The sequence below is a fragment of the Aythya ferina genome (genome assembly GCF_964211825.1).
Source record: "Aythya ferina genome assembly, chromosome: 3".
Classification (NCBI taxonomy): Eukaryota; Metazoa; Chordata; class Aves; order Anseriformes; family Anatidae; genus Aythya; species Aythya ferina.
In genome coordinates, this window is record NC_140298.1 from 88,125,394 (window position 1) to 88,142,950 (window position 17,557).

The following is a 17,557-nucleotide window of genomic DNA, read 5'->3' on the forward strand; positions in this document are numbered from 1 at the left end:
AGTTTATGTACCCCAAGAGAAGATGATCACCTGGACATCTACTAGCCAGGGAGCACACTTTTCCCCTAAAGCTGGAGAACATTTATGGCATAAGGAACAAAACAGCTCCCATCAAACAGCCTTTCAGGCTGCCCCTAAGACACATCTGACACTTTGAGACAAACCTGGATAGTTGGTTCATTTACTTTTACGCCCATCAGTAGTAGCAAGGCTACTGGAAACTAAATGGAAATTTGGTCATCATGCCATTGTCCAAGTAAAAGTGTATAATTCAGTTATAACATGCTTCTGACCTTTCCTTTGAATAACGTTGCCTATGTAATCTCAGAAGGTTTTTACCTTTTTAAGTTATTTTACCTCCACAATCCTCTGACGCACATCATATTTTAGTTTCTTCATAATCTTCCCGCTAATGATTGTCTAGCTCTTAATCCATGTATGAGAAAGTTTTAGAAAGACAGAAGAATAAGATATTTACAAAATAGTATGAGATTGAACAATCCCCCACAGATATCCAACCCTACCAGTTGTCAAGTTTTAAGAGGACAAATCCCAAGCATTATGTGTACCACTCAATTTAATTCCTAGGTGGGAGAGCAGTTTTTCTCAAAACTGAAAGGTCTACAATACTTTTTGATAAAAGCTGAAGCCAGAGATTGGTCTCAAGCCATTCAAGGATCACAGTCATGTTTTATACTAGAAGTTATAGGAAAAGAGAGAAACAACAAAAAGGATTCATCATATGGTCTTTGGATTCATCTATGGACTTTGAAGCCAAGTTATACTGGAGTAGAAATTCTAATGAAATTGTGGAGTCTTAGATATAATATTAGGTATTGCATGCAACATTTCATACCATAGCCCTGTCTGACCTACTTCAAAAGGTCCTGGCTATTGTGGGAGATTTACAGTGACTGGACAAGGCAAGCATCACACCTATCCTAAAGGAGGCAAAAACAGTACCAGGAGAACTATGGACTGGGCAGGCTAATCTACTCTTGGGAAGGTCATGGAGCCAGTCCTTCTGGAAGACAGTCACAAGCACATGAAGGACAAGAAGGTGACTGGGAACACCAGCACAGTTTTACAAAAGGCAAATCATGCCTGACCAACCTTATTTCTTTCCTTGATGAGATAAATGGATATGCAGACAAGGGGTAACAGTGTTGTTGTCTAACCTAACTAGCAAAGTTTTCAACCAAGTTTCCCACTATATCCTTGTAGCTGCATCAGAGAGATATGTGTTGGTTGGTGAACTAAAAGGTGGGTGGAAAACTTACCGAACCACTTGATTCAAGAAATGACAGTCCAAGGTATCAAGTTCAACAGGTGGTGCTATGTTAGATATATAAAGAAGTATCACAGCAAAGATTTCTGGGGAGGAATCAAGGCTGTGTTTTGCTCAGTTAGCCATATTCCAGGCCACAAAATGCTCTCCTGGGATAACAGAGAAAACTTCTGTGTAACTTGGGATGCAGTTTGGCTATGCATCCATAATTAAACAAAATGGAGAAAATACATCTGCCTCTGATAGGCTTAGGTGCAGGTTTTGACTGACACTGTGCTAGTTAAAACACTTCTGTTCTCTCCGTGCACTTCTGCAACAGAAGTGCAACTTCTTCTTTTAGTTAAGTATTGCCAAAGGAAGACTGCTGAGTTTTGTATTTGGGAAAATGCTTACAACTTTGTAAAGATAATTGTTGACCATTTACCATTTACCATTTAAAACAGAAATTTCTTATATACAAATATACATGTATATACATGTATACATGCACATCCAAAAGTGTTTTTGTGCCATTTCTACATTTTACTTTTCAACAGATTGACATAGCTTGGCCTGTCATTTCTCATAATTGCTGAGAAAAATTACAGGCTAAGAAGAGAGGTGACTGTGGTGAAAAAGACACACGGCTCCTGATTGAATGTATGCCCTCAAGCACAAGCTCATCAATACTCCCTTCAATTCAGGCATGAGCATATTCTGTTTATATTCTTGACCAGCTGGCAAGAAAGGCACCAAAGCAGAAATGATGTAGTCACATCAACAGGGAGACATGCTGGCGCTAATAAGTTTGGCCTTTTATTTAGCTTGGGCTAAATCAATGTCATGCTATTGTTACTCCACAGCTTTTAGTTCAAACTCTGATCTGAACCAAGTCAAGTGGAAGTGAAGAAACTTGGCAACTGCCCAGAAACATTTCATAAATTTCATAGATGCGGCAGCCTAGATCTTTGCTACCTAGCTTTCACCATCCAGTAATTTTGCAATATGTCTGAGTTTATTAATCTATGGGGAAGAGGGGAAACAAAACAAAACAACAACAACAAACAAAAAGCATCTCCTCAGGCCAATCATTTTCATAATCCTCCTTGACTAAGGAGAATCAAGACATAGAAAATAAATGCTGCACTGTCAGATTTACAGAGTACTGTCTTCTGGACTTCCTCTTGACCCTGTTATACAAAAAATAGACTGTGTAATGTATTTACTTTTCTTTTCCATAAAGGCAGTACTTAAACTAGCTTCCAATATCTGTAAAGAATCTGCTAGATAGTCTTTTTTAAAGTCAAAGGTCCTCTTAAGTGAACCCCAATTCAAACTATTTGCTCAGCCATTAAATTGCTAACCAAAGCCAGATGCTTTCAGCAAATTGGTAACTGGTATGCAGACACCAACTTTCTAATTTACAGTCTCAAAATACTTATGTTCCCAACTTTAACTGTCATCCCTAGCTGTTGTTTTAAAGTCTTCACAGTGATAGATTTCTCCCAACTCTGATGCCCTACAGTATGGTGGACATGAAAGATTTGCACTCGAAGTCTCCTCACTGCATGGCACAGGATAAGCAGGGATGAAGTGTTGGGATGACAAAGCTGCCTCTGACAGCCGTGCTCAGGTACAGGCTTGAGCTCACAGACCCAGATTGCTCAGATCAATTCAATTCCTGCAGGAAGAGAAGCCAAGCATACCTGTACTCAAGTTTACCTGCCAAAGGAGGAACTACAGTAAAAGCCAGTATCATCAGCAAACCTGGGATCCAGCAAACACAGGAGATCCAACCTATGATGATAGTGTCATTACCACTTCTGATCTGAGTCAGCCACAGCAGCTTAACAAAATTCCTTAATACAATTCCTTTTTTTTTCCCCTTCCTTCCAACCTGTCCCTTTTCCCCTTTTTTCCCCCACTGCAAAACATAGCAAAAGTCAATGTGTGTTCTGAACTGATTCACGTACAGGCTGGGGCTGACAGGGTATAGAGTCAGGGGTGAAAGACATCTAGGGATCACTGGTTCCTTCTATTACACCAGGTCAGGATGACTCTGACAACTTAACCTACATCCTCCTTTTCTTTCAGATTTCTCTCATATCCATTAATTCTAAAAATTTCAGAATTAAACCTACTAATTAGAGCTGTATGTGCTCTTGTGCTGACCTCATTTTGAAAGGCCTATGTCTGTTGAATAGAATATTTTATTGCTTTTGACATTTTATATACCATCCAAACAAAAAAAAACCACACATTTAAAGGTAGGGCTTAGCACTGAGCATGTTGTTTGTTTAAGCATTTTTTTAATTTTTAAGCCAGAAAATTTTTTCCTAATCCTTATAACAATTTTCTAGGTCAAAGTAAGATTAGGCCCACCATAGTGCACACAACTGATGTTCTGACAATAAGCCCTAAGTTAATACCACATTATTTTTCCTTGTTGTTACTATTGTTTTAAAACAAGAAAAGGATGCTGACAGAGTAGAATTTTAAAGGAAATATTTAAAGAAAAGTCTAAATGCAAATGATACATTGGTTTGTTTAAAAAAAAAAAAAAATCAGCTCCCTGGCAAAAATTAACATCTTCCTAAATGCCTCCTTTCAGTGGCTTGCAGGAACAGCCATTCCCTAAGACTCCTCCGGCAGTGAGATTTAGAACTCGGTAACGGGAACAGATTAATCTACTTTTTGTACAGCTTGATCTGAAAGCATCTTGTCGGTGGAGAAGAGCCCAGGGCAGCACAAGTGGATCTATTCCCAAGTGTCCGTTCCCATCCCTGTGCCCTGGGGGCTGTTCTGCCCTCCCACAAACTCTGATCCAGCACTACTGCCAACTCCACGGGCCTGCCCCACAGGAGATAACTAAACCCACCTGGGCATAGTGACAAGGCTCACTACATTTACATTAAAACTGGCAGAAATAGCAAATACCAGGAAGTTTTGAGAAGCTGCATCTATTTAAATTTGGGTTTGTGAGTTGCTTTTCTGTGCTTTGGTTTCATCTGTATTTACTTATCCTGTATTTTACATAATCTGTAAAACTTATCCCGTATTTTACACAATGCCAGACACCAAAGAGATCAAATTGCCTGACATCTCAGGTGTTTGGATGTAAACTTGCACCCGTTTGCTGTGGGAGAGCTCTGGAACGTGATGGGCAGGAAGCAGCATTAGACCTCTGACTGACCCAAGGCTCTCTGGAGCACTGGAAGAAGCTGCTCACTGGCCCTCTACTCATGCACTGCTCGGTATTCACTGCCTGAGTTGAGGCTTTTGCTCATCTGACAGTTCAGGCGAGGATCGTATGAACATACTGAAGAGAGATTAAAGCAAGTCAACTCCAAAAAACCAGTTCCATCCCCCCTAACCAAAACCCTGGGGAGACCCCGTCCAGGTTGTGCAATTCCCACCTGAGATGTGGGAGCAAGCTGAGGCAACCCAAAAGTACATCCAGCTGCTTCAGAACAACATTTATCCTCTCTGATAACTGGAGGTTTTCCCTTTGCTAATAAGAGAGAAATTATTTCCATAGATTGTGGAAGACAAAAGATAGATTTGACAGCTCCATCTAGTGGCTCACTGAGCACTCTTTTAACGGTGCAGATTGTGTGGCCTAATGGATTAAAAAGAGCTGCTTGTGGGGCTTGCTTTTCCTCTGAGCAACACAAAAAAATCTACTCTTAACACCCAGCATTTTTTAACATCATCACATAATAAAGAAATTCAAAAAAATAAAAGAAAAACTTCATCGAAGTTTAATAAAGGTAAGATCATAAAAGTAGGTATTTTTATGGCTTTTCATTAATACCTTATTTATTCTGTTTAGCTAATAAACTTTAATTAGAATAACAATGTTTTAGAAATTGTTAATTTGAATTTACATTTGAGGTAATATAAATTAATATTTGAATTTATATTTCTGGTGAAAAGGTGTCTGAAACTGCATTTTCAGTAATTCTAAAAAATAGCAAGAACTTGGATACTTTAAAAACAGATAAAACATCACTGCCAAGTTGCTTTAAATAGATTTCTTTTTTTTTTTCCAATAATGAGAAGAACTAATTATTATTGAAGCTCATATTGCAAAGTGAAGAATTACCAAGTTGAGAACTAGGCTACAAAAGCTGGAAACTTCAATTCTGGAAATGAATGCATAAAATTAAATAACACATTTTAACGTGAGTTGAAAATAAATGTGCTTCACTTCTCCTTGCTGCATGTCAGAAAGTGCTTTATCTTATGTTACACATGCATCTAAAAGGTAGCCAAGTAGTATAACCATTTTACTTTATTTATTTCTCTACTATACATAGTTCCCATAAGTAACACCACACATACATTGTTAGGACCTATATGCAATCAATAACTTTTAAGTAACAAAAGTAAATACTTAAATTCCTTACCAACCTGCATTTAGAACTGTAAAAGAATCCCAAGGTAGCCTTGTCCCAGATGAAGTGCATGATGCCCATGGAGCTAAATGCCCTTTTCAGCATGATGTTCAAGCACCAACCCACCCTCCCTCACAGACCACATCTGCATGTGGAAAGTTTAAATAAGCCGTGTATGTCCTGTATTTGCAAAATGGACCTTTCTTAACTTGCAAAATGGACCAAGTTAAACCCTTATCAAATTTGCATTTAAGGTATGGCAAAGCCACTGTTCCCAGAAGTAAAATATGCTGAAAATTATTTTTCTAAAATACAGAATGATGTATTTACCTTCTATCACAGGATTTTATTCTTCTCCAAAAATGGAGATAGGTTCCCCATATGGGTAGAAAGGAGCATAGCTCTGGATTTCAACTTGGATTTCTGGATTTAATTTTCTGGACTTCAAGTCAGAGTTCAAGAAGTGTTTGGACAAAGCTCTCAGACACATGATCTGATTTTCATTTTTATTTTTGGGGTAGTCCTTTGGGGACTCTGGAGTTGGACTCAATGATCTTTGTGGTCCCTTCCAACTTGGATAGTCTGTGATGATTCTGTGAATCTATGATTTCAGCCCTGAGACCTCTGACATGCTGCACAGACCTTACACAGCTGTGCAGCTTTGGCAGACAGAGCTTGCTTCATTTTTCAGTCTAGGCTCTTACATCAAAAGAGTAACAGCAAATCCTTACCTTCAATCCACATGAGCTTTATAGTATAGACAGAATATATGCATATACAAATTACATGGCAGAGTTTTGTACAGCATAGCCTGGGGGAAAGGCTCTGGCTCTAACACACCACCACGTTTCAAGCCAGCTGAGTAGGACTGTAGTTCATTGCACAGCTGCATTTTGTGAAGTGCTCTGCAACTACAGTTCGGACTGACTTTTCAAAAGCTCTCAGTTCCCCTTTAAAAGTCCCTATAACCTGCCTACCCTACTGCTCCTCTTGTACCTCCCCCTTCCAGTGCAAGGTGAATGGTTTCTGAGTGGCAAAATGGTTTCTGAGTGGGGACTGAATATGCCTGTGAATTGGTCTTCCATGTTAATAATAAAGAACAATAATGCCTTTCCAAGTTCCAGAGATGCAAGAAAACTCAGGATTTAACAATTTCTGACAACCTTTTCTTCCATGTCCTCTGTTCCATAGGAACAGAGCAGCAGTCACCCTCTCTCTTCTCTCTAGTTTCTTTTTTCCCATTCAAAGCCCAGCTACGTCTCAACCCTAATCCTTTCCACCTTTCCTTATATATCATTTTTATAGACCTCTGGCCATTCTCACTGCTCTTCTGTGGACTCCTCCAGCATGTTCACAACCCTCTTAAGGCAAACTAGCAGCAGTGCTTTATTAGGATTTCAAAGGAGAATTTGGTCACACATCTGCTGTGACTTTGCCAGTTACATGGTTACAGATCTCACTGAAGCGTTTGATTTCCTGGCAACCATGGGACTTTTTTTTTCCACTCATGTTCAGCTTATTTCATTTGCATATGCACGTGTGCACTTTACCTAATTGCAAGAACACAGAACAGATTTCTTATTGCCCAACACTAACTTAACAAGCACTTACTTATAACTCCATAAGCATTATAAATAATTTCAGTTACTAAAAAGTACTGAATATTAATAGCATGGAGTAAGACTAACACTGACTAGATTTCTGAAACTGGAGCTAGATTATATTTTCATTAAAATCTGAACCAGATGTAGATTTGAATTATTTCACAAGGACTAGAACATAAATTAGAACTAATTTCTAAGAACTAACGATGGCCCTAGGAAGGGTATTTTATTTTACACAAACTTAAAGCTCAGTCACAGTTCTAAACAAATTCAGCACTCTTGAAAACTTCATGCCCAACTCTCCCAGTGAACAGATGTTAAAATATGCTAGCAGATGTTACAGTACGACTTGACTTGCCTACACTATAAATTCAAAATACCTACATGAAACCAGTCAGCTAAGAATGTTTAAAGCCAGCCTTCTCTTCTCTACAGCCTCTTACTGATGCTTTCCTTTGGTTCATTTATACACCCCACTGCATGCCCTACTTCAGTTGCCAGGAGTGTTACAGCACTGGAAGAAAAGGGCAGGGCAGGGATTTGGTTTCTGCTCCCCTTCCTCTGCAAGCACCCCCAAGCACCAAGCCCCAGTGCAGACTTCAGAAGGCTACAGGTACACACACTGAGTTTTACTGAGGTTTTTACCATTTTGCCATCAGTATCTTGAGTATTAGGCATATTTCCAAGCCTTAACTGTGTGAACAAAATACACATTAAGGCAAATAGGTATAATGAGTATGCAGAATGTAAAAGCATTAGCACATCTATTTACATGAAAGTACATGAGAAGTTTTCAGCATCTCCTCACACGGCCCCAACCTCCAGCAATATTTCATCTTCCACTTTCAAAGACTGCATGACAGAAGATAAAAACACCTCTTGTAACTAATACTACTAGGATAAAAAGTTAAGTACAATTTTGTCTGTACACCAGTCTACAGGTTCCACACAAATTCTTGTTTTCATAGTTGGAAGAAAATGTTTTTCTCCACAAATTTTCACCTAATCTAATTAGTACTCTTTGTTGGATGGCAGTAGGCAGAAGGTGTTCTCTGTTCTAAAGTGAGGTCTGGATTGCATTTGCAGTTTTTTGGTTTATGTTATTCTAGTAAATCTTTGTAGTGACTGTAAATGTAATTCATGCTTTCTAAGAGAGCTCCTTTTGCCTTCCCAGGATGGTGCTCTCTGAAGGTGCTTCCCTTTCTTCACTGACTGAAGGTGAATTTAATTATCTACTTTCATGCTTAGTTCTTTAAACATATAGTGATTTGTAAGATTTTATATTAATTTTCTTACAGATTCAGAACTGGTGCAAAAGGTGGACAGCCATCTAGGTAACCACGATGCAAAATAAATAAATAAATAAATAAATAAATAAATAAATAAATAAATAAATAAATAAGCAAGCTTCTTCATATATCATTTTTGGCTATTGCTTTTTCAACATTCTCAACCACCCTACCTATACCTTACATGTCTATATAACATCATTTTCTTTTAAACAGGTGTGAGCTGTTTTCCATAGAAAACTTATATTTTGGATGTTCAGTACAGAATTTAAAAGATACAAAGCACTATTATATTAACTTCTGGAAGTACATGATTATTACTCAGTTTCTGATTGTTTTTTATTGGCAGTCACTAAATGTGACTTAATTTTAAAATATTGGGTTTTATTGGTAAGGCTGTTAGAAATTCAAAAAAATATATTTGCAATAATTCTATTTTTTCACTCCATTTATATTACTTTGGCACTAGATTTCTGACTGAGCTGATATTTAGATGAGAGGATGGTTTCCAGACCCTGCTGGGCTTAGGTACTAAAGCATTACAACTACAGACCTGTGCAGTATCTCAAATTACAAGCAAATCACTTAAGGAATGGTGAGTGAAATTCTGCTTGGAATGATGCTGGTCACAGGGGATGGGATTCTGATCTCAGTTAAAATAGAAGTACTTGTTAATACATTTTTTAAACACTACATCCTTTTACTGTGGCATTTTATCTTCTAAGGTATTAAAGGATTTCAAAAAATAAATTCTTAGGTAATACATTTTTCTGCCTTTCCATTTGTTCTTACAAAATACTGCGTATTATACCAAGTATTGATGAAAATTTAATTTTAAAAATAAATAATTGGATATTTTATTACCAAAAATTGTATTCACATTGCCTAGCTCTTCTTCTGTACTACTTCAAAGGCTTTCCACTTTTTCCTTGTCATGGTTATCAAATGAATAGATATTTTTCTGGAATTAATGTATTGCATACACACATACATATATTCAGGGACCTCTAAGGGTCTCTTCTTCAAACCCCTTTGCTTAAAATAGGGTCAACTAGAGCAGGTTGCTCAGGATCTTCCCTACTTAGATTTTGAGCATCTCCAAGGATGGAGACTCCACAAAATTTCTGACCACTTTTCAAAGTCAAAAAGGTTGTGTTTGGTTTTTTTTTTGTTTTTTTTTTGGTTTGAAGTGGAATCTTGATCAAGATTCCAGGGACATGGTCACCACCCTTCCTTAAAAATGAGCAGAAAAGCTAGCTTCCATATTTTGAATGGAAAAAAATGTGTTTAGGAAGTTAAACAGATATTCAGGTGGGATAGGAGATAAATGTTGTCTCCTTATATGCATACACAGAGCTTCAGGGGATGTCAGGAGACTACAACATCAGATAAAGATAGACAGACAGATTAACATATCTGAATCAAAGACATGTCTCGAAACACTGCCAGGAAATAAAAGGTAATGCAGACAAGCCATTGGCATTCCAAGTATGAACACCTGCAAAAATCTTTCAAGTTACAAAACAGATAATTAAACTAAAGAGCTAAAAGCTACTTCCAAAGACAGAGAAAGCGTTCAGCTCAATACAATGTCACTTACAGACAAGTTACAGTTGTAAGACAGTAATTTACCACACTCTTTCCTGGTGATGCTTATTTTATCTGCTCACCATTCATGAATCTGATTAACTTCTTTGGCAAGAACAAAGGCCTTGTTTAAAAGCACTAAGTGTACTACACGTATTCCTTACTGCTCAGTGTTACCATGAACAGATAAACTCAAGTTAACAGAATGTAAACATACTTGTAAAGTTGGGAGTAAAGTCATCCAGACAATAGGTTAGGCAATTCTCATTTCTTTCCTGTATAACTCTTTACCCATGCCCTATCATTGTTAGCAAATTAAGAGATCTTTGATATTTTACTAATATAGTAAAATGTAGCATATCTTAAGACAGAGGTATTATGACTCTTTATACTGGTCTTAGATTGTTACAGAGCTCCTTTTCAATTTCCATTGATTCACAGAAAATTATTCTGCATTCAGACAAAAGGATGAAGCAATGACCAAGCATACAGATGTCATCTAGAGAATGTACTAGAATTCAAATTCTTAACAGTTCTAGTGAAAGAGGGAAGAGAATGAGAAAAACTCAACAGCTCATGTTACGTTTAACCATTTTGTCCAAGAATGCAGAAGGAAACATTGCAAACCAAATGTGAACAAGTACGAGAGTTCTCAGCTGGAAAAAAAAAAGGCGTGGGGGGAGAAACAAAGGGGAATGTTCAAAAATCAGGCAAAAGAGAGTAAAACACAGATATTTTTTTTCCCAAAACCATGGCCATGTGCATAATATACATAAAGATCCTTACCTTTTTCACTGACACTTTCACTTTCTATCTCCACATCTTCACAGCTAGTATATTCTGGTGTTGATGCCCCTTCTTCCTCTGAGCTACTAACTGACATCTGCCTTTTCTTTCCGCCTCTTTTTGCTCTATGAGGCTTTGGAGGGGATGGCCGCACTGATTCCGACTGGTCAGAGCTAAGGGAATCATTCCTTAGCATGGTCTCCATTTTCTCCCGCTTTGCTTTTCGCATGAGAATAGCAGAGCTAGGATCAAGGCGGCTCTGTTTTTTAAAGGAATCGTGGTTCTTGTACTCTACGTGTTCTATAGGAACTGGACTATGCCTGGGAGTTGGTGGACTATGATTAGTTAATTGTTTAGAAACAGAAATTCTTACATCACCTGTTCTGTCTATAGAGTACGACCTCTGAGTTTCCACAAGAGATTTTCTGTCCTGAGTTCCCTGTAATTGTGAGCGTTTTCCTAAGTTATTCTCAGGTACCTCCGCTTCCTCCATTTCTGTGTGTGGCAAAGCTACATCGCTGTGTCTTCTCTCGTGACGTGCTTTAGAAACTTTGGCATGCATGCGCATCTGCTGTTCCTCCGGATGGGGTTTTATAGGATATCTTGCCAGATTGGGGTCACTCCTGTATCGAGTATGATATTCATCTTCCTTCCTTTGTTTTTCATCATCAGGCACTTTGCCTTCCTCAAGTTTTTCTGGCAAGTCTGGATAGTCCTGTGACTTCCCTTTCTCCAGCCTTCTGCTTTCGTGCCTTTCTTTACGTTCCCTGTCATCTGCTGGTCCTTCTTTTTGAACTGAGGATTTTGGCACACGCTTACGCTCACTCTTTACACCTTTGCCATTCTGGTCTGAAGCCAATAACGTCTTCTTCCTACAATGAAAGGGTACAGAAATAGTTGTGTAAAATCCTGTAGTAAATAGATTATTAATTGAGATAAGCCACAGCAAAATGTACAGAAAGGTACTTAATCCATTAATGAATCCTTTAATCTATTAATCCTATCAACAGTAGTTTTATTTTTCAATAGCAAACAATGTCTAGGCTGAGCTTTGATTAAAACAAGTCATGGACAGTCCAATTAATTAGTAAAATCACAAAGAATATTACAATGGATAAATGTAGATAAAAATCATTTAGCCACACAAAGTAGCTAAAGACTCAAAAGTATCTTTGTAGTAACTGCAGCACTATGACAGAGTATTGGAGTATGTTCTCCATTTTTCTGGCAGCAGTCATGGGAAGTGAGGGTTACAAACTACCCACATACACACTATTAACTTCAAGCACCCTGACACTATAAATATAAATATCACTAAATGGAATATCTCCTTCAACAGCAGTACAAAACTATTTTGTTATTATATATTATTATATTATATATTAATATGCTATTTTATAAGATATGATGATAATAATAATATCAAAAATGCAAAAGAATATACCCAGAAAAAATATTTGACCTAGTTTACTCTATCTTATTCAAACTCTAAAAAAAGGTGCCCATTTCAGAAGCATATAAAGAAAAGCAAACTGACTCTTTGAGATAAATTAATGGCATTCCTTTCTGTACCACCAAAACAAGATGAAAAATTTAACTTATTTCTCTACATAACCAAAGTCCAAACTAATGAATAATGAATCTGTATAAAAATTATGATCTCTTCTCCTTATTCTTCAATTTTGGAAGAATAAACAAGATGAAGAATTGTAAAACCCATAAAATGTATATATATATATATTTTATTTTTTTCCCTTTCTCTCTCATCCTTCCAATTGCCCTGGGAATATACCAGTTCACAATTGAATCTATTGTTTTTGAAGAAGGCTCAACACAGCCATACACCATAATTTGGATGAACCCACATCATGACAAAGCCACAAGGACTGACTTTGTGGAACTGAATCTTTCCTTCCACATTGATACATCTTTGAATCACAGATTTTCAGAGATGCAGACGTCTGCAGACAGGTGGGACAGTCCAAGTTGGATAAGTCCAAGTTAAGCCCTTCTTTTTCTTCCATCATCTTCTTCCTGAGTTGTTGGCAATACATTGGCTCACCATAGATGCTCTCCATTCAGAACCCTTGACCTTCATTTGAAAGTGTCAGTATTGCATAATAAATATAACCGTTTAATTTTTGGACAGCAAAGCAGGAATAGAAAGCATTTTGCTGCCTTAAAAGTGTCCTTCAGCTGAGTGATGACTGTTCTGGGGCCTTCTCAGCACTGGGGACAAAAGTTAACAGAATCAGGGAAGGTGTTCAGGTGTTGGTTTCCTCTATACCTATACATAAGACTAACATGAGTTTTGCTCCTGTTAAACCAATACAGACCTTACCCAAACAATAGGTTACTAGCCATTTTCTCTCATTCATTTTCAGCTTCAATATCTATGAAAAAAAAAAGATCAATTGTTCTGGCCAAGAGGGAATCTTCTACAACAGACTCTTGCCACAGGCCCCCTCCTTGATTGCTGTCATCTGGCAGTCAGCAGCCAAAAGAGTAACTGATTCATCACCTTATCCTTTCTTGATTTGCCACTCTTTGCCAGTTCACTACAGTGAACACAGCTCAGGAATCGATTCATTTAGTCACTTGAAATACAATTGTTTGCTTCTGGCTGGTTTTAGTTTTGCATGCAACTTGCTCTGATTTCAAGATGGTGCAATTACTGTTCTGTGTGGATGTTTACTTTGCATATGTGAATGAGATCTTTTACTATTTCCTGTTTCATTATTAAATAAACTAATACAATCATTGATTAAAATATAACAAACAAGGATACCTGACAGAACTCCACAGAGATATTTTTTTTTTGTTTGTTTGTTCAGTTTTTTACCTCTCCTAGATTGTTTCATCAAGTTGAAGTTTCCTATCTGTTTAGCAACATTGGAACACACACCAAGTTTACAATTTCAAAGTAACCTATAATTCAACATTAAAAGTATATGACATCCATGGACTGATGTCCATGGAAGTATCCTTAAATAGTAATTGTTCAGTTTCTCTCCCATCTCTCCCCACCATTTCTGTTGTTCAGCCCAAAACACATGCTTCAGATGATGTATTTGCTAATGTACACTTCCTTGGTATGTAAATCAATTTATTATTTTTGCATGGCTATAGACACACACACAGTCCTGAAAGCCCCATGTAACATTACAGCACCAGCAGCTACAGTTATGAGGCTCTGCCAAGACAGAAAGAAAGCCTTACCTCTCTCTTGGAGGCTCACTTCTAGACCTTGATGAAACTTGCTTTTGGTCCAGGCCCATAGCTGGCTGTGACACTTCTGCTCCTTTCCTCCGGTCAGACTGCACGCTGGAAGGAGTGGTCTCCTGTGGTGAGGCAGTTGCTGTGCTTAAAGGAGTCTGTGACCTTGACCTCTCCTGAAGCCTTGCTTTCTTTTCTCTCGGTACATCAGAACTCGCACCAGTCGCCGTGTCACTCAGTGTTCCGTCCTGGCTGGGTGACGGCTGCGGTCCACTTCCAAAAAACCACGCTCCAGATTTTGTTAGGATTTCTTGTTGCTTTCGACATAAATTGCATACCCACATAACCTAGTTGAAGACAACAAGAAGAGTCAGTGCAGCTACCCCTCAGCCCCTGAAACGCATGCTCATTCTGCCGCGGTCAGCTACGACCTCTCATTTCCTCTATGTGTGCTCATGCCAGTGCTCAAACATGCTTCTCAAAGCGCTACCTGCACTGGCTAGAGCCAAGCATCCTACAGGCACATGCTATGCGAGCTTCTCCAAAATGTGCTGTCAATATACGTCACCCCTACCTGGAGCAACCCACCCCAGCCCAGCCCTAGCTCTCAGGAGAAGAACCGGGGGCAACATGACCAACTCTGCTGATAATGTTCATGTAGCTGGTGGGGGGCTGGCTGTGGTGAGCATCACTGTCAGGAAAAGCCTACCAGGCTGGATCAGCCTTGGACATGGGTGGCAGAGTTCTGCCCAGATGCTGGTCCCTCCACTGCCACAGGAAAATGACATGGTATTTTTCCCTTTATTTTCATCTCTTACAACATAAATCAGCATTAACCCTGTAAATAAATTTGGTGATTACCGCACACACATTTAGCTACATCCACGACTACTTACCAGAGATGTAAGGTAGGACATACAGAAACCTACTGACAGAGAACTAGATGCAGCAATAAAGAGAAGGTAGTAGTATCATATTTCTACCACTTGAAAATGATTAAATACCATCTCTCTAAGTAATAGCAATAAATAATAAATAAACAAACATGTGTCCCTGACAATCACAATTAAGCTGAGTTCACAAGTCATGCTTCTTAGAATTATTATTTTTTTTTCCAAGTTCCAGATACATGGATAAACAAGAGCACATACACAATAAAGCAAGACCCTACATGTTGAGTCTGTACACTGCATACACTGTACAAGGCAGTCTGAAGTACAGGAGTACCTCACCAGGGAAGAATAAAAGGTTAATAAGTAGACTAAAGTGTGTGAATAGTTTTTTAACATGAGACATGGACAAAAAGAGTTTTTGAGGCAGAAGAACAAAGACAAAATGCATGAAAAATACATGAGGTAGGAATTTGTCAGAAATAAAAAGAGATGAGAGGAGAAACGGTTGAAAACTAATAAGGAGAATGGAAAAGAAAAGCTTTGAGTTTAATGTGGAAATAAGTAAAAGAATGGGTAAAACTCTAAAGTAAGAGGGTAAAAAGGATGACAAATGTTGGAATGAAAAATATCCTTAAATTATTTTGTGTCAACACAGGAACGATACAACAGCGGTAAAATGATACAACACTTAACATGGAAAGGAACAGGAAACAGCCACTACATGGAAGAAACTGCAACAGGACAAAGATCTGGCAGTGAGCTCTTATTCTCTGGCCTGGGGAGGAAATGCATGCCTTCTGTGGTGACATTATAATTTTAGGCATTTAACATATTTAGCATAATTGAGATTAATTTCAAACACCCTAGAATAAACTGGTCTTTTAGGTCTCAAGAATACATCAGAACTTCCAACACCATTTCTCCACTGTCTGACCAAAACACTGAGAAGACAGCAAACTCTTTTCCCTGTATCTGGACTGTGCCTTCATCAAAAAAAAAAAAAAAAAAAAAAAGAAAAAGTTATATTTCTACTTAGGAAGATTTTATACATTTTTATAAAAATGTATAAAATATATAATAAATAAAATTATATATATATATATATATATATATATAATACCTTTTAAAATAAAATGAATTTTTTTTTAAAGCTATGATTATTCCAGCAGTGACACAAACAAATAAACACTAGGCCCTTAAGCAAAAATCCCTTGATTACTAAATGTCACATTTCCTTCATCTACTACACATCTCAAAACAGCGATTCAGTTTATCAATATATCTGTTCTAATAGAATAATTTCAGTCTATCTGATATTATCATTACAGGTACTTAAAATACCAGCAAGACTAAAAAGAAAAAGAACCCACATGATTAAATGCCTTTGTAGCTTCTGACACAGCAGCTCATTAGACAGCAAGAGCGTGCATGCATATGGGTTTGTGTATAAAATTTATATCAGTGCTATAAACCAAAGTCATTAATCAAAAATATGTCATTGCCTATATTTTACTAGCCTACAGGGAAAGTTGAAAAAAGAATTAATAAATATTAAATAAAGTAAAGCTTGCTTAAAGGAAGGATAAAAAATTTTAAAGCAAAATTGAAATATTCCAATTATTTAATATATGTGCTTATGTATGCAAGCACTTTAAAGGAGCAAAAAATGGTCACGGACTTAATTTACAATTTTAATGTATTTGATCACGTAAAATATGTATAAAGTATGTAATAACTGTCAAAAAAATTACTGTTAATTTTCATAATCACATTTGATATTGTAATTAGTTTTATGCAAAATACTATTAAATCCAAACAAATAGGAATAACTAATGCACAGATAGACACAGGTAAATACAGAATACAGAAAAAAAGTACTAGATGCGTAAATACAAAAAAAAAAAAAAAAAAAAAAAAAAAACAACAACATACTCTCACAGCTGTCTTTAAACACTGCAGTTTGGACACAAAATACATACCGATCACCACAGTCAGCACACATAGGAAATCTGCATTATACTCACACAGAAGCTACACTACCACCCCTGTTTAGGATTCTCTTCAGGACTCAACAAATGCTACATTTGCCTTGAGATATATGCAGTCCAAAAGGAAAAATAATAAAAGGTTTTCTTTAAAAGGAAAGAAAAACAAAAACTTGAAGTGACAGAACAGTTTCAGTGATAAAACTGTATACCGAACAACATTTTTAGAGATAAAAACTGTATATTGAAAAGCATTTTTAGAGAAGTATGTGGAGCAAGCAATTTAGCAGCATGCAGGAATTATATCCTGATTGAATATACTGGGATGTGGTCCAAACTAATCTAAACGAAAGCAGGTCTGTGTAATAACTTATCTTAACAATCCACAGATGTTAGGCAACCAAACAAATGCTCTGATGAAGGATTACAGTTCTCTAATGTTGCTTCTGGGCCTCTGTGTGATGCATCAGTAAAATGAAGGGTGTTAGACAATTTTCCTCTGGCCTGTCACGTCAAAAATAGTTTGTTTACTC

General features: G+C 37.4%; 1 protein-coding gene across 34 annotated transcripts in view; it reads right to left on the reverse strand.

The window, feature by feature from the left end:
• RIMS1 (regulating synaptic membrane exocytosis 1) overlaps nucleotides 1-17,557 on the reverse strand; it is a 312,275-nt gene that overhangs the window by 155,985 nt on the left and 138,733 nt on the right. For all 34 annotated transcript variants that reach the window (XR_014691617.1, XR_014691618.1, XM_084514967.1 and 31 more), the window contains 2 exons: nucleotides 14,150-14,493; nucleotides 10,931-11,802 (listed from right to left, as the gene is read on the reverse strand). Coding sequence is in view for 32 of the 34 variants with exons in the window: in XM_084514967.1 (XP_084371093.1) it covers nucleotides 10,931-11,802; nucleotides 14,150-14,493 (1,216 nt within the window). In the remaining 2 variants the exon portion in view is untranslated. The remainder of the gene's footprint in view (nucleotides 1-10,930; nucleotides 11,803-14,149; nucleotides 14,494-17,557) is intronic.